This window comes from Panthera tigris, chromosome C2, assembly GCF_018350195.1.
Source record: "Panthera tigris isolate Pti1 chromosome C2, P.tigris_Pti1_mat1.1, whole genome shotgun sequence".
NCBI classification, from domain to species: domain Eukaryota; kingdom Metazoa; phylum Chordata; class Mammalia; order Carnivora; family Felidae; genus Panthera; species Panthera tigris.
In genome coordinates, this window is record NC_056668.1 from 120,309,167 (window position 1) to 120,335,114 (window position 25,948).

Genomic DNA, 25,948 nt, shown 5'->3' on the forward strand with positions numbered 1-25,948 from the left:
GATCGTGACCTGAGCTGAAATCAAGAGTCAGATGCTTTACCAACTGAGCCACCCAAGGATTCCACCCCTCCTCCACAACAAGTAACTGAAATTTGACTGCTAGAAATGACAGAAATGATTCACCTAAAAAAAATAGAGGTTCCTTTTGTTCCTTCCTGTATCCCAAATACATTGCTTTTTGGTACCCCAGTAACTCCATGCAGTAGTAAAGTTACCTTAATTTTGAATTTGTAAGAGGATGGTTTTTATTTTTTATTTTTTTAATGTTTTATTTATTTTTGAGAGAGAGAGAGAGAGCACAAGCAGGGGAGATGCAGAGAGAGAGGGGGACAGAGGATCAGAAGCAGTTTCCGTGCTGACAGCAGCCAGCCTGATGTGGGGCTCAAACTCATAAACCACGAGATCATGACCTGAGCCAAAGTCGGACGCTCAAATGAGTGAGCCACCCGGGCACCCCAAAGAGGGTGATATTTAAATTGTGATGAACCCTCAAATAGAAGGAGGAGGAACAGTCTTAATTTCAAAAGTGGTAACATGAGTTCAATACCAGATGTGCCACTTTGCAGCTGGGTCACTCTAGGCAATCACGTTGCATCTTTGAACCCCTTTCCTCATCCTGAAGCTGGGAATCATGATGTAACAGTGTATTTGAAAGTACTTTTGTAAACTCTAAAAGTTCAAAAAGATTAAGTGGGAAATTCCTTTGGAGACCTTGTCCTGGAAATAGACATTTTGGAATGATTTTGAGGCCAAAGGTCTAATTTATAAACTAGGGATAGTTGTTGACTGACACCATCAGATAATATATTATTTCAATGTAAATTTAGGTTCTGAATTTGCCACGGATTTTTCAAATGCCAGTGCAACTGGGCTATTTGACCCTTTTAAGGTAAGGGTTTTTTCCCTTCCTTTTCAATCACTAATTGTTGTATCATTTAGCTTGGATTCTGATGATATGTTTTTATACTCAGATGTGTTGGAGTGGGCTCCTGACCTCCCTGCTTTCAATACCACTGTCTCTCCTGCCTCCTGTGAGGGATACGAGGTATTAATGGACATCGGATACAGAAACCAGCAAAATTTTGCTTTAGTAGGGAAAGCATTTTATTATTTGTTTGAGATGCTTGTGTGTCCATTATATAATTTTTTGGCCTATGTGAAAATCAATTTGCCAAATTTTAGAATTAATATTTTTAGAGCTATAACTGACTTTTTAATTAATTTTATTTGAAGCCACCATTTCGGATCAGTGGATGAAGAGATATTTGGTGTGCCTATACCAGTAGTGGCCTTGGTAAGTAGAAAACTTGGGGGTTTCTCCATGTAGAGTATAAACTAATATATATGAATAGTTGGGATTAGATTTAAGAGACATAGAAGGTCCTTGCAGAATAAAATTAAAGTGTTTTTTTTTTCTTTTTAAGTTAAAGTGCCCTGGATATAATCAGAAGTAATTTTTTGTATTCTGGAAAGGGGATCACTGGGCCTTATATGAAAGCACTTTATAATCTTTCCTTACTTCTATATGTATATAGAAGTATATGTATTGCTTTTTATAAAGCTGTTAATTTTTTTTTAAATGTTGTATTCTGAGTAACGTGTGGTTTATATTGGATACTCTGAGACAAAAAACAGGGATAGGGCCAATGCTTAGTTGTATTTGATACAGTGTAACCAAACAGTGACAAGACAGTTTAAAGAAGAATGTTGTATTTAGGTTGTATGAAACCCTTAACCAGCATGTACCAGTAAAGAAACTGTGGGAGAGAGAAAAATTAGCTGTTTCAGGTTTTTGAGGATTTTCTTGATTGTACTCTTTCTGTCTGGATGAGAGAGCTAGAACTTAGAGAATCTCAAGGATTTACCAGCTGGTTGGGGGGGGGGGTGTTGAAACTCTGACCTTGACTTTGATTTCCTATAATAGCTTAAGTAGGAAGTACAGACCATCTTTCCCTAGATGTATGGTTGCTATAGTAGATGGAGGAATCGGGTAAGGGAAGGGGAATTTAATTCCTAAGTTACAAATTCCTGGTCACTTAGAGAGGATTAGACTTATTCAACCTAATGGTAGACACAGGTTCAGATTAAGGTATGGCTGGAAGAATTGAAGGTTAGTGACAAAGTATTCTTCAGATGGAATTTTGGTCCTTATAATATTGCTGTATGTTGTTAAAAAGATGGGTGCCTGACTGGCTTAGTGAGTGGAGCATGAGATTCTGGATCTCTGGGCTGGAAGTTTGAGCCCCACATTGGGTGTAGAGATTCCTTAAAAATAAAATCTTAGGGCACCTAAGTGGCTCAGTTGGTTAAGCCAACTGATCATGACCTGAGGGTCATGATCTCCTGGTCCTGAGATAAAGCCCCACATCAGGCTCTGCCTGGGCCTATATCCTGCTTTAAATTCTCTCTCTCCCTCCCTGACACTCTCTCTCTCTCTTAAGTAAGTAAGTAAGTAAGTAAGTAAGTAAATAAATAAATAAATAAATAAATAAAATTAAAGTAAAATCTTTAAAAAAAAAAAAAAAAAAAAAGAAAGATGGGGCGCCTGGGTGACTCAGTTGGTTAAGCGTCCGACTTCGGCTCAGGTCATGATCTCACAGTTTGTGAGTTCAAGCCCCGTGTCAGGCTCTGTGCTCACAGCTCAGAGCCTGGAAACTGCTTCCAATTCTGTGTCTCCCTCTCTCTCTCTGCCCCATCCCCACTCATGCTCTGTCTCTCTCTGCCTTAAAAATAAATAAAATTAAAAAAAGAAAGAAAGAAAAAAAGAAAGAAAGGAAAGAAAACCAAAGGCTCCAAATGGTGGCCCAATTAGTAAACCAAGACTTAATAATACATGGCCTAATAGTTTCAAACCCCAGAAATGTAACCCTTAGCCAGTCAACATGGGAATTTTCCATCAGCACTAGGAAATTTACTGATAGGCAAATTTCCCATAGTATGGCAATTTTGCCTAAAACAATGGATTTTTTTTTAATTTTTTTTTTTGCTAATAATTTCCTTTTTTACACTCCCTCTCTACCTTTAAAAATCTTTCTTTTTCTGGGGCACCTGGGTGGCTCAGTTGGCTAAGTGTCCAACTATAGCTCAGGTCATGATCTCGTGGTTTTTTTAGTTTGAGCCCCGCGTTGGGCTCTGTGCTGACAGCTTGGAGCCTGGAACCTGCTTCAGATTCTGTCTCCATCTTTCTCTACCCCTCCCCTGCTCACGTTCTGTCTCTCTCTTTCTCAAAAGTAAATAAACACTAAAAAAAAAAAAATCTTTCTTTTGCTGTAGCTTTTTGGAGCCCACCCCCCACCCCCACCCCACCCCCTGCTTGCTAGATGGGATGCTGCCTGATTCATGAATTGACTAATAAAGCCAATTAGAACTTAAAATTTACTCGGTTAAAGTTTTTGTTATTAAACAGATTGGGTGGCAGGCAGCAACAAGATCCAAAGTGAATTTCCAGCAGCATTCAGGGACAAAGAGAAGCAGGCATGGTATCCCGCACACCCTTTGAATTCACTGTCTTTCTCGCTATTTCTGAGGGCTGTGGGTAAGTTCCCTCTTGGTTCTGAGCTCTGCTCTTTGTGCATTCAAGCTCCCTCAGTCTAATTGGCTTTCCTTTACAGGGTGGGTTAGCTTGAGCTGCCAGAAGGTTATGCCCAGGGCTGGCAGTTTTGCCTGGAGCCCAACTGAGCTGACAAAAGGGTCTGCCCAGAGCCAAATCCCTAGCCTTTCAGACCACAATTTCCTTGGAATTGCTGGAAAACCCCAGCAAGGTTCCCACCCAGCAAGAATTGGTGGTGGTGAGCACAGGGCCTTCTTTTGGCCAGGACACAGTAACATCTCTTGGTTGTTGCTGATTACAGTAAGGTGCACATGTTTGTCTTGTTTTGTGTAGATAAAAGCTATTGCTGTCAGAGATCTCAAGATGCCAAAAAACTGCAAAAACTGGTCGGTGCAGGTTGAGCATTTAAAGGGTGTTAGAGTGCTCACCACCTCAAGAAAATAGAAGAAGTTGATCACAGAGTAGGTTAGATTGACACAAGTTCACCCATCAACCTCAAGAAAACTTCTATACAGTAAGGTACTGTATAGAACTGTAAAATATGCATGATCCCCAACCCAACAGCCCCAACCTGAAGTCCCTTTTAAGGATTAGTTCAGCTCCGGAAACCCAAAGGCTTGCTAATGGGATCTTTAAATTCTAAATAGTCAAGCATGCCACCTTCTGGCACACCTGGCTTACTTTATGTCTAAGAACTATAGTCCTGGCAGTTGCAGGTGTCTTGCAACAATGGCACAATCTTCCTAAGCTTGTTTTGTGTCCTGAAGAACTTGGCTGGGTAACCATCAGGTTGGGGTTCCAAAATAAGGCCAGACGGAAATATGAGTTACACCCCATTTGCAGCTACATATGGCTGGACAGAAATATGGGTTAACTTCATTTGCACCTAGAATCCTACCAAACTGCTGTCAGCCTTCGAGGGAATTACAACCTAGAAATACAATTGCTGTTATGGGAACATTCCAATTAGATAATATCATTTAAGAAATGCACTTGGCGTGCTCCTGGGTGGCTCAGTCAATTAAGTGTCCAGCTTCAGCTCAGGTCATGATCTCACAGTCCCTGAATTCAAGCCCTGCTTCGGGCTCTGTGCTGATAGCTCAGAGCCTGGAGCCTACTTCGAATTCTGTGTCTCCCTCTCTCTCTGCCCCTCCCCTACTCATGCTCTCTCTCTCCCTCCCTCTCTCTCTCTCTCTCTTTCTCAAAAACAAATAAACAGTGAAAGAAAAAAAAAAAAAAAGAAATGCACTTGGAAGCAAGGATTCCCAAATTAAACAGAATGAGATACCTGTTTTAATTGGCAAGCAGAAGCCTCCAAAAGGTTTCAAAATTCCCAAGTTGTTTCATTAAAAGATTCATTGCAAAAGGCTAATGAAAAATTAAAGATAGAAGAAGTACCCCAAACAAAAGACTGATGTAACTCCTACTGCTCCGCTCTTTCCTCCTTGGAATATTCATTCCACTCATCCTCAGTCTGAATTGTTTTTCCACTCTGAAAAGACTGCACAATGATAAACAAAACTCTACCACATTAATGGCCTTATACACACCCCTGTATTTACCTTCAAAGGAGGACACCCAAATAGGCCTCTCTTAGAGTTGTTGAAACTGAGGGATTTTCTGATAACACTGCTACATTACTCCATGAAACAGTCAAGAGGAAACTCTGGTAGATATCAGAGCCTGCAAAACTAGGGGCTTTCTAGCCCCTAGTTCCTAGAAAAACTAGCAGGAGCCAGCAAAGGGTGTTCCTAGAAAAACTAGCAGGAGCCAGCAAAGGGTGAAAGTTCATTTTTAATTTTTTTTAAATGTTTTTATTTATTTTTGAGACAGAGAGAGACAGAGCATGAGCAGGGGAGGGGCAGAGAGAGAGGGAGACACAGAATCCAAAGCAGGCTCCAGGCTCTCAGCCCGCCGCACAGAGCCCAACAAGGGGCTCAAACTCATAGACTGCGAGATCATGACCTGAGCTGAAGTCTGACACTTAACCAGCTGAGCCACCCAGGCACCCCTATGAAAGTTCTTTTTTAAAGTGTATTTATTTATTTTGTGAGAGAGAATGTACAAGCGTGAGCGTAGCACATGGGGAGGGGCAGAGAGAGAGGGAGGGAGAGTCCCAAGCAGGTTCTACACTGTCAGCAGTGTTCTTTATTTTGACTGTCATTGAGAGTGACTTTAGATCTAGGGAAGGTAGTATCCTTTGCACCTCTTTGGGGACCCTTTTTACACCCATGGGGGTTTATTCAATACCACCAGAAATGTTGAAAATTCAAAGTATGTCCCTAGAAGAAAATGAAGCAAACCGAGAATAATATAGTTGGATAGGTGGATCAACCTATGTCATTTAAGTTACAACCCAATTTTTAGAGGAATTGAAAGCAACTGTCCTTATCTTACAATCTTTACAAAACTAAAAATGTAGCTCTAGAGGCAATCCAAAGTTTACCTATTTCTTCACCAGTCCCAAAATTGCCCCAATTTTAAAAAATGTTTTATTTTTATTTTTGAGAGAGAGAGAGAGAGAGCAAGTGGGGGAGGGGGAGAGAGAGAGGGAGACACTGACTCCGAAGCCGGCTCCAGGCCCTGAGCTGTCAGCACAGAGCCCAACGTGGGGCTTAAACTCACAAACTGTGAGATCATGACCTGAGCTGAAGTCAGACACTCAACCGACTTAACCACCCAGGCGCCCCAAAAATTTAGGTAAACTTTTAAATAGTTTCCTAAATCTTTTTGGTAACCCAACATCTTAAGGTTTTGCTGAGTTAGGTTAAGTAATGAGTTAAGTTAAATTCATTAAATATCTAGATTATTTGTAAATAACATGAAATACTAAAACATTAATTATTGAACATAGTTTTATCTACTTGTGGCTTCTTATTACAGAAAAACTAAAATATAATTGGATGTTTCAGTGATGTGGAAATGCTGGGGTTCAAAGCCAAGCCCAAGAAAGAATTCTTGAGACGTCTTCAGTGCAAAAAGGTGGTTTTATTAAAGCATGGGGACAGGACCTATAGGAAAGAGCTGTACTGGTGTAGTGACGGGTGACTGATTATATACATTCTTGGGAGGGGTTTAGGGATAGCATAAGTCTCTAAGGAACTTTGGAAACAAGGTTTCCAGGACCTTTAAGGGCTAGCTGTTGTTAGGAAAAGGTCATTTAAAAGTACTGTCTAATAAAACCTTAGTCATGAGACCCTTTAGATGTGTATCAGTGAGCCATATGCTTGCAGGATGATTGCTAACCTATATCCTGGGGCGTAGAGATAAAGGAGGTTTCTAAAAGAATTTTTATATGTTAAAGGAGACTTACAGGATCCTGGAGGTCAGGATAATGTTAAGCTAAAATTGCCTTTTGCCCTTAGCAAAGTGTTATCATTGAGGCCGCTGAGTACCTAGGGGAAGGTTACTTCCTGTCTCAAGGACTTGTCAATGGGCTCGAAGTTGTAAGGAAATTATTTTTTTTTCTTTTGTCTTTGTTCCCCACATCATTAGTGCTACATTGGAAAATTTAAAAGGCATATGCTTCTAAAAATTATAAAATGCATTTATAAATTTGCCAATCTAAAGAATGCTGGTATAACAGACAGTTCCCATTTGTTTAACACTACTAGAAATAATAAGGGAAACATCTCCATATGCAAGGGAAGTAAAATATATGTTTTTGATTAAAAAAAAAAAGGTGTAAGGAATTGAGATGTATTTTTTTTTTTAGGAAAAAATAGTTGTAGAAAGTTTGTGAAAAAGGAATCTCTGGAAAGGAATTGTATATGTGGTCAGGACTCAGACTGGAATGAATTGATTTTAATATCAAAACTAAACTGATACAAAGTTAGAGTTTGGTTTTCTGTTTTAAAAAGACAAAGTTTGCACTTAAAAAAAAATTTTTTTTAATATTTATTCATTTTTGAGTGACAGAGAATGAGCAGGAGAGGGGCAGAGGGAGAGGGAGACACAGAATCTAAGCAGGCTCCAGGCTCCAAGCTGTCAGCACAGAGCCTGATGCTGGGCTCGAGCCCACAAACCGTGAGATCATGACCTGAGCCAAAGTCAGCTACTTAACTGACTAAGCCACCCAGGCGCCCCTGTTTGTTTGGACTTTGGATTGGCTTAAGTCTTTTTGGCCTGGAACATTCCAAAGAATTTGCTAAACTATTTAAGTTTATTTGATATGTTAAATGACATGGGAAGCATTGTCAAATACGAGAATCAAGGAAGGCCTCTCTGAGTGACTTCTGAGCAGAGATCCAAAAGAAGGATGAGCAATCACATAGATACATATGGGAGGAGCGTACCAGGCAATGAGAATGGTGGATGCCAAAGAGGGAGTAAATGTTTTAGAAAGATCAGGGGATGGTTGGGGTCAGAGCACCCAGAGTTTCATGACCGTGAGGAATGTGTTAGAAGATAAAATTAAAGAAAGCTATACATAGCATAGTGGATAATGCAGGACTTTCTATTCTCTGGTAAGCATTGGAAGTGCTATTCTAAATGATTGGTAAACCACTAGAGGCTTAAGTGACTCTGTGTGAGGGGGAGGGCATGAATGAATTTACATTTCAAAATGATCATTAGATGCAGTGTAATAGTGGGCAAGAAAAGATTCATTAAGAGGCTGTGGCACTGAAGATGGTGGAGAAGTCGGGGGACTGGAATTTTCCTTGTCCCTCAAACACAGCTGTATTGATCACTTGGAACATCCAGGAAATCTATCCACTGAGTGACAGAAGGATCCCTACAGGTAGAGGGAGACAGCTTGGCAAGTGTGAGGTACATGGAAGTGAACTGGGGAGAGAAAAATGGTGGTGTTGCTGAGGGGAGGGAACCATTTCTGTGGAGAGGGACAAGGGAGGGTAAGAGAGAGAGGTTGAGAGTTGACACAAGAGGGAAAACCTCTCTGGACCATGGACTGGGGAGTGAGAAATACTAAGGGTCCCAGATGTGTTTTGCAAACAATGTTTGGAGCTCAAATTCTGAGGTTTTGGAAGTGTACAACTTTCTCTGGACCAGAGCTGTGGCTCATGCTTCTGGAGAGGAGGGAGCTGGCCATGGAGTGCATAGGGTGGTATAGGGATCTCCAGGGTTCACTGGGAGAGAACATTCCCTTCCTGGAAGGCTTTTGGAAGAGGGTTTATTGCTTCCCCAAGGACAAAAGACCCTGTAGGTGCCAGCCAAAATTTCATTAGCTGTACTCCAGAGGAAGGGAAAGGATCCACGTGGTCCTTTAAGACTTAGGGTTTCGAATCCCAGCTGCATGCCAAAGAAAAAATGTAGGAGAGTTGTGGAGCTGGAGTGGGGTGAGCTGACTGCCCTCACTATTCTGTGGGGGCTGCCTGAACAGCGGGGGGTATGAGATCCCCCGCACAGCAAAGGAAACAATCTTTTGCACAGCAAAAGAAACAGTCAACAAAACTAAAGGCATTGGATGGAATGGGAGAATATATTTGCAAGTGACATATCAAATAAAGGTTAGTATCCAAAATCTATAAAGAATTTATCAAACTCAATACCCAAAAAAACAAATAATCCAGTGAAGAAATGGGCAGAAGACATGAATAGGCACTTTTCCAAAGAAGACATCCAGGTGGCTAACAGACACATGAAAAGATGCTCAACATTACTCATCATAGGCAATTGCAAATCAAAACCATACTTGTCAGAATGGCTAACATTAATAGCTCAGGCAACAACAGATGTTGGAGAGATGTGGAGAGAGAGGAACCCCTTTGCACTGCTGGTGGGAATGCAAACAGGTGCAGCCACGCTGGAGTATGGACGTTCCTCAAAAAATTAAAAATAGAACTACCCTATGACCCAGCAATTGTACTTCTAGGTATTTATCCAAAGGATAAAAAAAATGCTGATTTGAAGGTGCACATGTACCCCAATGTTTATAGCAGCACTATCAACAATAGCCATAATATGGAAAGAGCCCAAATGTCCATAGACTGATGAATGAATAACAATGTGGTATGTATATACAATGGAATATTACTCACCAATCAAAAAGAATGAGATCTTGCCATTTGCAACAATGTGGATAGAAGTGGAGAGTGTTAACGCTAAGCAAAATAAATCAGTCAGAGAAAGACAAATATATGATTTCACTCCTATGTGGAATTTAAGAAACAAAATGGATAAACATAGGTGAGGGAGGGAAAAATAAGATAAAAACAGAGAGGCAAACCTTAAGAGATTTTTAAATACAGAGAACAAACAGGGTTGCTAGAGAGGTGTGGGGTGGGGGATGGGCTAAATGGGTGATGGGCATTGAGGAGGGCGCTTGTTGGGTAGAGCACTGGATGTTATATGTAAGTGATGAATCACTAAATTCTACTCCTGAAATCATTATTACACTGGATATTAACTAACTTGAATTTAAGTAAATAAATTTTTAAAAAAGAAGTAATACTAAGCCTTCTTTATGTTGTAAGATTTTGGTGCATGTGCATAAAGTCCATTCTGCTTCTGAAAAAAAAAAGTCCTCTCATTGCCAGATTTTTGCCATGCTAATGTCCTATAACATGGCAACAGCCTGGTGCTGAGTCAGAGATATTAAGATGGGTAAACATTGCCAATTAAATGAGTAGTTGGGGCTATCAGAAAACCAAGATGGCTGCTTAGTTCTTCCCAGCTCCCTGGCAAACACTATTTTTCAATTTGTGTATTCCTTCATGCACCATAGGGCATTTAAGATGACCCAAATTATGAATAGACATTGGGAGGGAGACTTCTATAATATTGCAAAAACAATTTACCAGGAATTTCTGATTTGTCAGGTCCTCCTGGAAAAACTGATTTTGTTCCCAGAGCCTCAGACCTCCCCGCTCTGGCCCCTTTTAACACCTGCAACTGGACTTCATTCAACTGCCATTTACAATGGGTTATCAATATATTCTTGTTATTGTTTGTATGTTTTATGGACGGGTTGAAGCCTTTCCCTGCTGCAAAGCTGTGATGCCCTCACAGTAGCAAAGAAACTGTTAGAAAACGTTTTCCCATTTGGGGCATACCTTCCACAATCTGCAGCAATCGAGGCACCCATTTCACAGGGCACATCCTATGAGCCTTAACGAAAACCTTGCAAAACTTATTGAAATTCTGTCAGTATACAAGCGTCTGCTGATCCTTTGTTGTCTCATGCTATTAAGACCAACTACTGTAAACCTCTAATATCTTATGCTCAAGCCTATCATCAACAAGTTAAAGAAACCTTCTCAGATTCCAATTCAAATGATCCTGTTGGTCACAATGTAGAGCCTGGAGATTTAGGTATTCTGGAAACATTATCACAGGAAGGTAGCTCTCAGGCCCCATTTGAAGAGGAATCTTACCAAGGGCTCCTGATCACTGATACTGCTGCAAAACCAGAAGGGATGGAGCCTTGAGTACATATCTCTCAGCTTGTGAAGGCTCCACCTGCAACCAGGCCCTGTACAGACACTGGAAACCTCCAAATCGAATTGATGAGGAAGAGAAATTGCTTACATCAAGGCATCCTGCTTCTGCCCAAGACTATGGATCAAGACTTTAAACTTTATACATGAAACCCTTTCTCCTTCTCCTTTCTTTTACTGTAACATTGACCTGGAAAGAAAATGCCCTCATCTGTTTCTCCCCAGGCCATTGTTAAGGGGGTAAACCTTTGGAATTTAGAACAACCTTTTATTTCAGGCCATGAGAAAGTCTAACTGACCCCCTAACTTTTCGCAAGCAAAATAAGACATTTCTTTGGACAACTCCCCAGAAGTTTCATTGTTGAGCTAGAAAGGATCTGCTGGGAGGCTTTTATGATGCAGGATTCATTCCTCTTGGTAGGTCCCTACGTCCCTTATTAGGGATAAGTGTAAATAAACCTATGATCAGGAACTTCTCAATTCTTGAAATTATTGCAAAATCTGCTGCTAAAGCAACTGCTGTCCAACAAAGATCCTTAGACTCTTTGGCCAAAGTTGTTCTTAATAGTAGGATAGCCCCTGAATATCTTTTAGCTGAACAAGGAGGTACCTCTGCTGTGGCCAACACCACCTGCTATATCTGGATTAACCCTTCTGGGGAAATTGAAATTTAATTACATAAGATCACTGAGCAAGCTGCTTGGTTTAAAAGAATAACTTCTTCAGCAGGGTCTTTCTTTGATTTTAATTGTTTTGAGTCTTGGGGACTATGGCTCTGAAGTGCTCTCGAAACACTGGGAATTATCCTGCTTGTAGTTATCATAATAATCCCCCTGGTATATTGTATTCTCTCAAAAGCTTTAAATGCATGTTAACTGCTAACCACCAAGCAAATGATTTCCCCAAGACTGGAATGTCAGAAAAGGAATGAAAAGGACAATTGACTTAGAAATTGTGAACCTGAAGTTGTAACCTGTGAATGTCACAGAGATCAAGCAAAAAAACCATCATGACCTGTGAGTGCCACACAAAGGACCAGTAACAACTGATCAGCTTTGGAGCTGATGGCAGAGAATGGCGCTAATGCTTTAAATTTTGATCACATCTCTCAGTTAAGCTGAGAGTCTGATCAAAGGGGAGGAAACTGTTAAAAAGAAAACCACAGGCGTCAAATGGTGGTCCCAAGCCAGTTAACCAAGACTTAACAGCTAATCTATCTGTAGTTTCAACCCCCCAGAAATATAACCCTTAACCAGTCAACATGGGAATTTCCTGGTCAGCACTAGGAAGTTTAACGATAGACTCCTCTGTTCCCCTTAGGAAGGTGACCTTGCCTAAAACAATGAATTCTTTGCCAATAGTTTCCTTTTTTCTCCGTTCTTTCTCTGCTTCTAAAAACTATCCTTTTCGTTAGCCCTTTGGAGCTCACCTCTGCTAGATAGGGTGCTGCCCAATTCATGCATCAATTAATAAAGCCAATTAGATCTTTAAAATTTACCCCATTGAATTTTTGCTACTTAACAATGTATATGTACATTTAATTATTTTCACAAGATGTTATATTTTTTCTTCTAACAAAAATGTATGGTTGGGAATGTGTGGTTTCGACCTACATGTATTTAGATTAAGCATACACCTATCTCACTCATTAAAAGAGAAATTTGTGAGGTCAGTTATTTGACTAATGAATGAAACTGCTTTTAAGTTAAAAAATCTTCATTGTTTTTTCTGCGCAATTTTTATTCTGACCTTTATTTCTAAGATTATTCCTGTGACACTTAAAAATCATAAAGTAGATTGCCCACTAAAAATTCCCGAGGCACATTCCCTAGAGAGACTTCTATCTTATTGTTGCTCTTTGTTCTTTCCAGGGATTTTTTTTTTTAAGAAAAGGAAAAAAGAAAACAAAATTTTGAAGTATGAGAATATAGTATAGGAGACAGTGGGATACAGTGAAATAGGCCACTGCTAAGGACCAGCCATCTTACATTTGAACATTTTTGGTAGGTCGCCGATCAGCAATCAGCCATGTTTGGAGAATGCTGCTTCCAGACTGGAGACGTGAAACTTACCATGGGAACTGGGACATTTTTGGATATTAATACTGGAAATAGCGTGCAACATACTGTTGGAGGTAGTTAGAATTTATCTTTTTTATTGACAAATATCACTTATTTTCATATTTAACTTTTCTGATACTGTTTTCCCAGTTTATATTAAGGACACTCTGTAATATATTTTTTGTTATTATTCTTAGTTAATTTCTATTTCCCTTCTTAAAAGCATAAAAAATGAGAAAGATGTTATTATAGAAAAACTCAGGATTAGGGTATTTTGGTCAGTTTTCCAAATATTTGCCTAATTTGTTATATGTGTTTAAAACATCTTTCTAGGCCTCTAAATTTTCTTTTTATGTGTTAGCAATTCTTTTTGTGAAAAAAAAAAATTTTTTTTTGTGGTAATTCTCAACTAGTGTTCCATGCATATGTAATGGCATTTGCCAAGAAGTTGATCTCCCTGATGGAAGACATCCTAGGATGTATAAACCAAGAAATTTAGATTGTGGAAGAACACCCTAAGAGGCCTGTGAGCTCTTAATCTGGGCTATGGTCTCCTACTGTGGTTACTAAGAGGTAGATTTTAAAATGTTTTTCTTAGGGTGCCTGGGTGGCTCAGTCGGTTAAGCTTCCAGCTTTGGCCCAGGTCATGATCTCACGGTCTGTGAGTTAGAGCCTCGCGTTGGGTTCTGTGCTGACAGCTCAGAGCCTAGAGCCTGCTTCAGATTCTGTGACTCCCTCTCTCTCTGCCCCTCCCCGACTCGTGCTCACGCTTTCTCTCTCTCTCCTCTCTCTCTCTCTCTCTCAAAAGTAAACATTAAAAAAAAATAAAGAAGCTTGGTTTCTCTTAAAAAAAAAAAAAAAATATATATATATATATATATATATATTTTTTTTTTTTTTTTCTTACCTTCCATCCCCCCTCAAGCTCTTCCTTTTCCCGTAACTAGGGAAATGGAAGCTAGAAAATCTGATCATTGATTGCAACAGGTTGTTTCTACTTAGGAACCTCCACAAATAAATGAGATAGTGTAGTTGGTTCTATTCCTCTGTTTCTAGAGACATAGACATGCCTATGGATAATAAAAGCTAATGTTTAATGTTCATTTTACATATCAGGCACTGCACTAAGTTCTTTTTATGCATTAACTCAGTTTATTCTCACAGTAGCTCTCTGAGGTAGACCATTTTACAATTGAGGAAACTAAGGCTAAGAGGTTAGAAATTTGTGAGACCACTGACTTCAGAGCCACTTTGCTATTTTTTAAAATTTTTTTAAATGTTTATTTATTTTTGAGACAGGGAGAGACAGAGCATGAACGGGGGACGGTCAGAGAGAGAGGGAGACACAGAATCTGAAACAGGCCTCAGGCTCTGAGCTGTCAGCACAGAGCCCGATGCAGGGCTCGAACTCACGGACCGCGAGATCATGACCTGAGCCGAAGTCGGATACTTAACCAACTGAGCCACCCAGGCACCCTGCCACTTTGCTATTTTTTAAGAAAATCAAATTGTTCTACTGTAGTCATCTCTGGATGAATTATCTATTTATATTTGACTTATACTGTTTCTTTGTTTCTAAGGCTTTTATCCACTAATTGGGTGGAAGATTGGGCAAGAAGTTGTATGCTTAGCTGAAAGCAATGCAGGAGACACTGGTACAGTCATAAAATGGGCTCAACAATTAGGTAAGTCATCTTATAAACAGATTTCATAGGCCGCACTTAAAGAATTCAAGAATGCCATAGGACTACAGATCAGTAGGGAATGAATGGATTGTTCAAATGAGACATAAAAGGAACTAGAAAATATAGGGCATTATTTTATTATACTGGGATAGTAAAAGGCTAGGCATTAAGGCCAGATACCATAAAGAAAAAGAATAATAAATTTATATAAATTATTAGAATGTGTAAGGAGAAGGATGCCATAAGCAAAGTTAAAAAACAACTTGGTAAGAACAATTTGTAGCATACGTCAGAAAAATTAATAAAGATGACGAAAAAAAGTGGGGGTACCTGGCTGGCTCAGTCAGTTAAGTGTCTGGCTCCTAATTAGGGCCCAAGTCATGATCTCGTGGTCATGAGATGGAGCTCTGTGTCAGGCAGTGTGGACCCTGCTTTGGATTCTCTCTCTCTGCTCCTCCCCAAGCTTGCACGCTCTGTCTCTCTGTCTCTCTCTGTCTCTCTCTCCCTCTCTCTCTCAAAGTAAATAAATAAACTTAAAAAAAAATGACAAAAATGGACAAAGGACAGAAGTACAGATATCACAAATCAAATAACTATTAAAAAATGCTATTCAGAGTCACATGGCTGCTCTGTCAGAAGAGCTTGTGACTGTTGATCTCAGGGTCTTGAGTTCAAGCCCCACACAGGGTGTAGAGATTACTAAAAAACAAAACAAAACAAAACAAAACAAAACAAAATGCAATTCAATTCAATAATCAAAGAAATACACATCTAAAAACTGATGTCACCTGTAATTGGCAGAGATTACTAAGTAGTTTGATGATGGTCAGTATTGGTGGGAATATAGAGAAAAAAACTCTTCTTGTTTTCCTTTGTGATGAATGTTTTTTTAATGTTTATTTTTTTTTTTTTTGAGAGAGAGAGTGCAAGCTGGGAAGGGGCAGAAAGACAGATGGAGACAGAGAATCTGAAGCAGGCTCCAGGCCCTGAGCTGTCAGCACAGAGCCTGATGCAGGGCCTGAACCCATGAACCACAAGATCATGACCTGAGCCAAAGTTGGAGGCCCAACCAACTGAGCCACCCAGGCACCCCTCCTTTGTGATGAATATTAACTGGTATGGCCTTTCTGGAGGACAAGCAAGCAATATGTGTCAATTTATAGAGTGCAGACCCTTTGGCCTCATTCTATTCTTTGTTTCCTAAGAAAACAATGGGACAGATATGCAAAGACGTGTACATGCATAGGTGTTTAGTGCAGCAGTTGGAAATAAGTTCCTGTCTAATAATAAAGCATTACAGTATATCCATACAGTGGGACATTGTACAGTCACATGTAACGGTGTAGTTGTATATCTTATTGATGCAGAATGCTGCCTATGGCACATTAAGGAGGGGATGAAGCAGTTGCAGAACAGTCTATGTAAATATTTTTTGCTTTTATTTTACAGTTCTATTGAGATATAATCCACAAACCAAATAATTCACCTATTTGAGGTGTAAAATTCAGTGTTCTTTAGTATGTCTCAGGACGGTGCAACCATCACCACCATCTAATTTTAGAACATTTTTATTCCCCCTAAAAGAAACCTCCGTATGCACTGGCATTGACTTCCTGTTCTATCCACCTCCCCTCAGCTACCATGGATCTACTTTCTGTCTCTATGGATTTGCCTATTCTGGACATTTCGTGTGGATAGAATCAAACAATATGTGGCATCTTGTAACTGCCATCTTTTACTCATCATAACATTGCAAAGTTCACCCATGTCATGGCATATATCAGTACTTATTTCTTTTTATTGCTGAATATTCCATTATATGGAAGTACCAGAATTTATTTATTCATTCATCAGATGATGGACATTTAGGTTGTTTCCACTTTTTAGCTATTGTGATTGATGAACAGCCTGTGTATTACATAGCCATGTTTCTCTGCTGTGCCCCAGTAACACAGGTCAGGGGACATTTTTTCCCTAGCAGTATCACTTTTAATTGCTACACGTCACATCTGCTTGCTCCGGGCGATCCCCTAAGACTTCCCCATGCTCATTTAAAATTACCGAGGACTCTTATTTACTAGAAATAAGGAAACCAATTCCTCTCTGGTTATCTTCCCAAGAGAGATAACATATCCTTCATTAGAGAGAATGAGATAAGCATTTTCTCACATGTGAACTAATTTTAGGGAGTGAACAGATACATGTTACTGGTGGTGAATAGGATCTTAGTTCATGATCCTGTCTCTCTCTCCTCCTGGGGAAGAGAAGTGTGGCTTCCTGCTGAAGCTGAAGTGAAACCCAGCAAGAACTGAAGCCTTGAGTTCTCAAGTAGACAATGCAGGCCCAGGGTCTGTAGAGGGCACTACCTGAGTGTTATTGGTGAAAATACTAGACGCTGCTAGACACTCTAGATGTTTTCTATGGATCCAGCCTGCTGAGCCAGGAGAAAATCCCCTTATCATGTGGAGAAGAAAGGTGGCCTGGCGAATCCCTGGGTGAGCCTACCAAATGACATCAGTACTGTTTGGTCTGCACTGCCCCTCTTCCAATCTGAGTGGGGAGGCCCAATACTTTCTCATATCTCCAGAAACCAGAGAGCCAAGGTTCACTCCCCTACCTCTCATTGCCTGATAACCCCATAAGCCTGACCTGAAAGAGAGCACAGTGTAGGAGCATATAGCGCCCTGAATGGGAGTGACCAAGCTCAACAGGTAGCTCCTATGCAGGCAGAGAGGATGGGAGAAACAGAAGATTAAAATAACACCAACAAAAGTCAAACTTAAAGGGATGAAAGAAAATATTACAAAGAAATGTCTGGAAAACATAAAGAGTTTTGAGGAACAAAACCAAGATATGTAAAATGTAAAAAGAAATACTAACAAAACAAAAAATAGTGCTGAAAATGCAAATAGGAATCAGGGAAAATTTAAAAACAAAGAAGAGGAAACAAATAGAAGATAAAACTAAGAGGTAAGAGATACAGAGGAAAGATAAGAGAAAAAAATATGTGAATACTAGTCTTTTGTGGCATATGAAAATGTAATTATGGAAATGGAGTTATAAAAATGTAAAAATTGAAGCAACAAATTGGAAATAAATTTCCATGAGCAGAAGAAAGACCTTACTACACAGACGGAAATAGCTTACCAAGTTGAAAAAAAAAAGATAAACTAAGACAGTCCTATGTGTATGAATTATCTGATTCCCAAGAATAAAGAAAAGCTTCAAGATAGGAAGAGCCGTTTATTTCTAAAGAAAAAAACTAGACTGGCATGGAAGTAGTTGTAAAATTTAGAAAGTGGAACATGTACATATTAGGAAAAAGATCAAGGAGTCAATAATCTGGTGCCAGGCTAAGATAGCATTCATATTAAGTACAAAAAGGACATTTTCTGGTCATGCAGCATATACTTTCTGAGGAAATTACCCAAGGAGGTACTCTAGCCAAAAGAAAATAGAGCAAAGATCTCAACATGGGCAAAGCAAAGTATATAATAAATAAGGTGTTTTTCAAAAAATAACGTTTTTTATTCCCCAGTAGCAGGCCAGATTTTGTTCTTTATTATTTGAATTGGTCTTATACCAAACTGATAAAAGACATCTTACTGTAATATAAAATCTTTATTTTTGTACATTAGGAACATAATGTACAAAAATCTCTTTAAGAGATTGAAATTAACACTAAAAAGAGCCTCTAATTAAACTAGACTTAAATATTTTATGTGTTGTTCTATAGAAACTTTTCTGTTAAAAGTTTCAAAATGTATCCTGTTTTTGTTTGTTTATTTGTTTTTCCCTTCTTCCCATAAATGAGTTTAATTCCATGGTGTATAACTTCTGGGGTAAAGTGCTGGTCAAGAATAGACCACAAAGTGTGCATTTTTTCTGTTCTTCATTTTTTCTTTCTGTTCATTTATATTTTCATTTCAAGTTCAAGGAAATCTCTTTCTAAACACATATGCGTGGGTGCGCACACACATGCACACACACACACACACACACACACACACACACACACACACAAATCCTTTTCTCAGTTCCATACTTTGAAAAGCAATAGAGTGGAACATCTCATCCTATTATGTAATATGGTTAGAAATGAATAGCAAAAACAATATATAAATGGTACTTAGCCACATGGAAATTTGAAATGTCTTTTCTTGAGTAGCATAGGGCCAAGGAAAATATTTGAAACATAATTTGATAGTGTCCAAAAAATATAGAAAATAACTATAATTCTGTAAGAACAGTACTTAGATGAAAATGATGAATCCTTATTAATAAGAAAAAGGAGAGAAGCATAATAAACTTCCCAGCCAAATAGTATAAGGATATACAAATTATAAAACTGAGAAATGATAAATAGTAAAAATTAATAAACTAAATCTCTTTTTAAAATATCCAAGACTTGGTACCTTATATATGTTTCACTGGGAATATATACAGTGAGGCATATAGTGAGAGAGAGATAAAAATGAGAACTCTTTTAACTGTTCATTTTGAAATAATTTCAAACTTAAAGTTGTAAAAATAGCAGAAAAACTTTTGTATACCCTTTGCCCCATATTTGCTTTTTATTTTATTTTATTTTTTAAAGTAATCTCTACACCCAACACGAGGCTTGAATGAATGTACAACCCTGAGATTAAGAGTTACACTTTCCACCAACCAGGCACCCCCCAGATTTGCTGGTTTTTAATGTTTTACCATGATTGCTTTATCGGTCTACCTACCATCCATCCATCTATCCCATATGCTGTGGGATAGATAAATATCTTTTTAAAAAAATTGTTTTAATGTTTATTTATTTTTGAGAGAGAGAGACAGAGAGTGGAGGGGTGGAGGCAGAGAGAGAAGGAGACACAGAGTTTGAAGGAGGCTCCAGTCTCTTAGCTGTCAGCACAGAGCCTGATGCGGGGCTTGAACTCACAGACCGCAAGATCATGATCTGAGCTGAAGTCAGATACTTAACCAACTGAGCCACCCAGGTGCCCTTAGATAAATATCTTTATAATTTCCTGAGCTCTTTAAGAATCTACTGCATGCATCATGCTCCTTTCCCTGTAGTACTTCATGGTGCATTTCCTAAGAACAAGAATATTCTCTTACTTATCTAAAGTATGGTTATAAACTTGAGAAAAATTAACATTGGCTATACTGTAATACTTAAAAAATTTTTTTTAATTTAATTTTTTTTATTTTATAGAGGAACAAGCAGGGGAGAGGGGCAGAGGAGGAGAGAGAGAGAAGAATCTTATGCAGGCTTCATGCTGAGCCGGGTTGGATCCCACGACTATAGGATCATGACCTGAGCTGAAATCAAGAGTCAGACGCTCAACCAACCGAGCCACCCAGGCACCCCTTATGAAATTTATAATCCCTATTCCAGTTTTGTCAAATGTCCCAACAATGTCTTTCATGGCATTTTTTTCCCATTACAAGATCGAATCCAAAATTGCTTAATTTCTTTTAATCTGGAACTGTTTCCTCAGCTTTGTTTGTTTTTCATGCCATTGACATTTTTTAAAAATATAGGCCAGTTATTTTCTACAATATCCTTTAATTTGGGTTCTTGTGACTAGATCCATCTTATGTAGTTTTGGCTGATATCATACATAAATGATAACTGTATCCTTCTTAGAATATATACCTGGAGATGCAGGATGTCCTTTAGTCTTGTTTTGGTTCTATTAAATTTTGTTTATGTGGGGCACCTGGGCGGCTCACTCGGTTAAGTGTCTGACTCTTGATTTTGGCTCAGGTCATGATCTTGTGGTTTATGAGTTTGAGCCCTGCGTTAGGCTCTGTGCTATTAGCACAGAGCCTGTTCAGGATTCTGTCTCTTCCTCTCTCTCTGCCCCTCCCCGCTCATTCATTTCTCTTTCTCTCTCTCTCTCTCTCTCTCTCTCTCTCTCTCTCTCTCTCTCAATAAATAAATAAACTTAAAAAAATTTTGTTCACATGCATAAGATGTTTCCCAATTTCTCCATTGTATAATTACTGTTTTTACTTTTGTAATAAATAATATGTGGGGAGATACTTTGAAACTAGCTAGATACCCCATTTCTCATCAAATTTCCCCCATCCTCTAAATTTAGCATTCATTGATAATTCTTGCCTGGATCAGTTTTTATTCCAATGGTTGCAAAATGGTGTTTGCTAACTCTATTATCCCTTCCGTGTTTAGTAGTTAGCCTTCTATTGTGCAGTGAAGAGCTTCCACTTCACCCCTTTTATTTACTTATTATCACTATAAACTCATGGTTTCTTATTCAACAGGTTACAAATCTTATAGTTCTTTTTATTTTCATGTTCAGTTTGTCCTGGATTTAACCAGTGAAAATCTTCTCAAATTATCCTCTATGTCTTTAAATGTCCATATCTTTTTTTTTTTTTTTAACACTTTATTAGTTTCTGGCACAAGATGTTTTAAGCTCATCTTAGGTTTCTCCTACTCCCTAAGTGGAATTAGCCACTTTCCCAATAAGCCCTAATTCCTATGAGTGGAAAATGGTATTGAAAAATAATGATTGGCAGTGTGCCTGGCTGGCTCAGTTGGTAGAATGAGTGACTCTTGATTTCAGGGTCATGAATTCAAGCCCCACGTTGAGCATGGAGCCTACTTAAAATAATAAGAATAAAATTTAAAAATAAATAAATAAAGGGGCGCCTGGGTGGCTCAGTCAGTTAAGTAATTCTTTTTTTTTCTATTTTTTATAATTTTATTATTATTATTTTTCAACTTAAATCCAAGTTAGTTAACATATAGTGTAATAATGATTTCAGGAATAGAATTTAGTGATCGATCATTTACATATAACTCCAGTATTCATCCCAACAAGTCCCCTCCTTAATGCCCATCACCCATTTAGCCCATCCCCCCACCCAGCTCCAGCAACCCTCAGTTTGTTCTGTGTATTTAAGAGTCTCTTATGGTTTGCCTGCCTCTCTCTTTTTATCTTATTTTTCCTTTCCTTCCCCTATGTTTATCTGTTTTGTATCTTAAATTCCACATATGAGTGAAATCATGATGTTTTGTCTTTCTCTTACTGACTTCACTTAGCATAATATACTCTAGTTCCATCCACATTGTTACAAATGGTGAGATTTCTTTTTTTTGATTGCCAAGTAATATTCCATTATGTATATATATATACCACATTTTCTTTGTGCATTCATCAGTCAGTAGACATTTGGGCTCTATCTATACTTTGGCTATTGTTGATAGTGCTGCTATAAACATTGGGGTGTATGTGCCCCTTCTTTTTCAGGGTTGTTTTGGCTATTCGGGGCCTTTTCTGGTTCCATACAAATTTTAGGATTGTGTGTTCTAGCTGTGTGAAGAATGCTGGTGTTATTTTGATAGGGATTGCATTGAATATGTAGATTGCTTTGGGTAGTATCGACAAGTGTCTGATTCTTGATCTCAGGGTTGTGAGTTCAAGCCCTGTGTTGGGCTCCATGCTGGGTGTCAAGCCTACTTGAATGAATGAATGAATGAATGAATGAATGAATGAATGTAACAGCAGTGATTGGCAGCAGATTTCAACAGGGCTAGAAGTGTGTGTGTGTGTGTGTGTGTGTGTGTGTGTGTTAACAATTTTTGAAATATCACACCTCCAATTCTAGTCTAGCCCCTAAGGGTCTTTGCTTGTCTTTTTATGTTCTATATTTTTATCTCTTCTACATCGAGAATTCTGGCTCCCAACAACATTGATATACATTCATTTACTCTCCCTTGAAATATACACAAAAGATCTTCAGAATTACTAGACTGTCCCACTACAACAAACAATATTTACTCAAGATCCTTTGCAAGTTTTTTTCCCTTTATTTTAAGGGTATATGAGTATATGGTCAAAGAACACTATTCAAAAGTTACTTCGATTAGTTCTTACTCTTCTTCCTTCAGCGATTTTATTAATTTGAAATAGAGTTGAGTTTGTTTCTGTTACCAGTTTTAGTTCCCTCCCCCCTGCATCCTTTTTAAAAACATTATCAATATATATATTTTTAGATTTTTTACTGTTTATTTATTTTGAGAGAGAGATTGAGCATGAGTGAGGTAGGGACTGAGAGATAGGAGGACACAAAGATCCAAAACAGGCTCCAGGCTCCGAGCTGTCAGCACAGAGCCCAACGCAGGGCTTGAATTCAGGAACCATGAGATCATAACTTGAGCCAAAGTTGGACGCTCAACCAACTGAGCCACCCAGGTGCCCCACATTATCAATATATTTTTGATATGGAATTTTAACTTGATTCCCAAAGTCAAACTCATGAAAAAAGATATGCTGAGAGAAGTTGACTCCCTCACCTGTCCCTTCATCTGTCTCCCTACATCTTGTTTTTGGTTTATCCTTTGTATTTCTTTTTGCAAAATCATTTGGGATGCATGCTTTGTATTTTCCCTAATTTCTTACATAAAAGGTAAACTATATATGCTCTCTTGTACTTTGCCATTTTTACTTAATAATATATTCTGAGAATTACTTCTCATCAGTTCACAGAGATCTTCTTTATTCTTTTCACAGCTGCACAGTATGTGTATGTACATAGTTTAGCCAGCCAATATCCTGTATTTGGGCACTTAAGTAATTTCCAATACTTTGCAAATACAAATAGGGTGCAATGAATAACCTTGTACATATGGATTTTCTTTTTGTTGGAGGTATGTTTTTACAATAAATTCCCAGAACAGAGATTGCTAAATCAAAGGATAAATACATTGTAATTTTGTTAGACATTGCCAAATTCCTCTTTGTAGGAACTGTGCCATTTTGCATTTCCACCAGAAATTTTTTTTAAACTTTTTTTTACTGTTTGTTTATTTTTGAGAGAGAGAGTGCAGGGGAGGGGCAGAAAGAGAGGGAGACAGAGGATCAGAAGCAGGCTCTGTGCTGACAGCAGAGAGCCTAATGTGGGACTCCAACTTACAAACCTGAGCCTGAGATCATGACCTGAGCCAAAGTTGGACACTTAACCGACTGAGCCACCCAGGTGCCCCTCAGCCAGAAATGTTTGATACTGTTTCCCCATAGCCTCTTTCCTCATTGAATCTTTTACATCAGTGAATGATCTGGTTGGATGAATTACAGAAGTTGGGAACTGAAATAGAAGTCTTACGCATTGTGAAGCTTTTGACCTTTTGCACAGTATCCTCTAAATGGCTCTCATATAAATGGAATCATATAATTGGATATTAGAATCCACAATATTTTATAAATGGAATCCTATAACCAGTTGAGAAGCTTTCTTTTGGTTAACCTAATGCCTTTGAAATTCATCCATGTTTTGTATGTATCAACAGTTCATTTTATTTAATTACTCAGCAATAATCTATGTTATGGATATACCACAGTTTGTTCATCCATTATCCTACTGGAGGACCTGTGGGCTGTTGTTTCCAGTTTTGGGTGATTATAAATAAAACTACTATAAGTATTCATCTACAGGTTTTTATGTGAACATCTGTTTAATTTTTTAAAAATCTTTCTAGGATAAATATCTAAGAATGGGATTGCTGGCTTGTATAAACATGATGTTATATGTGTTATATAAACATACACACAAATAAGTATGAGTTTATCTTTGTAAAACACAAAAACAAAAACCTGCCAAACTGTTTTTGAGAGTGGCCATACCATCTTGCGTTCTCACCAGCAGCGTGTGTGTGTGTGTGTGTGTGTGTGTGTGTGTGTGTGTGTGTGTTGCTCCAGTGCTTGGTATTGTCATTTTTGTCTGTTTGTTTTTTAATTTTTACAATTCTAATAGGTGTGTAATGTTATCTGTCACTTACTGTCTGTTCCATAGAGACTCCTGAGTCCTGCACCTCAGACCAGAAAGGGGTACTTCTATGGAAGCACTTCATATGTGCACCCAGTGTATAGATCCAAGTGTTAGGTTTTAGGCTGTCCCTGATATCAGAGAAAGTGAAAACAGGAAACTCACCACTGGTGTGGCATTACTTCAAGTTCCCTGCCGGCCTTATTCTTTTGAGTCCTCAGATAGCTTTTCCATGCATTCCGTCAGGATTCTTAGTTGTATTCAGTGGGAGAGACGGAGTGAAATCTGCTTACTCCCAAAGATTTTACATTGTAAGCTCATTTGAGAAGAGTTTAAGTGGAAGATTACTTAGAGAAATTCTTCAAGCAAGTATATTCATTGGAACAGCCAATGAAGAATGTAAATTAACTGTATTTCTTTTTTTTCCTGTTTCTTTGCCTGTCGCCAAAAAACTTTTCCTCAAACCAGCCATCCAGCCATTATTCCAAATTTTGACTGAAAAATTTAGACATTTAGACATGATTTGTTTAAAGTATACATTTAAAAACCAATGTTATTTTTTAATAATTAGTTTTTGAAGTACTAGAGATATTTTGATGTGTTGTATGAACATGTTGACCAAATGAATATGATTTATGGATCTGATAATTCATTTTGAATACAATTTATAGATATTATTGAACTAGCCTTACTGAGTTTTAACATAGGTGTTTCTTAAACTTTACTCAGTTCTTCATTGTAAGAATAACAAAACATGCAATAAAATTAAAACAATTTTCTTGAGGCTGTACAAAGCCTTCAGTATTTACTATGACTGATTCTTGAGCTTTTTCATCTGATCTGTGCTATCTGTCCTACATGCTTATTCAGGAGTCAGTTCACAAACAAGGATATCCAACTGATGAATGAAAAGGATTTCAACTTTGTTAATTAATAAAGAAACACAAAATCAAACCATCATGCAATCCACCAAAATAGCTAAAATGAAAAGCATAGACAGTATCAATTATTGGCAAAAATATGGCATAACTGCAAGTTTCATACTGTTGGCAGGAGCCTTAATTTGGTATAACCACTTTGGAAAATGGTTTGGCACTATCTTCTAAAGTTAGTCCTAAATTTGTAGACCCTAGGACTAGCATTACCATCCCTTGGTATATAACAAACAGAAACATACACATATGTTCACCCAAAAGAATGTCTGAGTGCTCAAAGTGGCCTATGTATATTAGCCCAAAACTAGAAACTAACCAAATGCATATCAGCTGTAGAATAGTTTAATAAATTGTGTATTGTCACACAGTGGAATATTATACAAGGGTAAGAATGAAGTGCAACCACCTTTAACAATATGAATGAATTTCACACGCTTTATGTTAAACAAAAGAAGTTTGTATCTTGATCTGGATGTTGTTTACCTAGGTGTATTCACACTAAAAATTCATCTTGCTGTATACTTGGGATTTGTGC

General features: G+C 38.3%; 1 protein-coding gene across 4 annotated transcripts in view; it reads left to right on the forward strand.

Annotated features, from left to right (window-relative positions):
• GK5 (glycerol kinase 5) overlaps positions 1–25,948 on the forward strand; it is a 76,695-nt gene that overhangs the window by 37,429 nt on the left and 13,318 nt on the right. For 3 of the 4 annotated variants that reach the window (XM_042998616.1, XM_042998615.1, XM_042998613.1), the window contains exons 7-11: positions 828–889; positions 972–1,045; positions 1,234–1,294; positions 12,955–13,081; positions 14,588–14,692. In XM_042998616.1, the coding sequence (XP_042854550.1) occupies positions 828–889; positions 972–1,045; positions 1,234–1,294; positions 12,955–13,081; positions 14,588–14,692 (429 nt within the window). The remainder of the gene's footprint in view (positions 1–827; positions 890–971; positions 1,046–1,233; positions 1,295–12,954; positions 13,082–14,587; positions 14,693–25,948) is intronic. The other variant, XM_042998614.1, reaches the window with a different exon arrangement.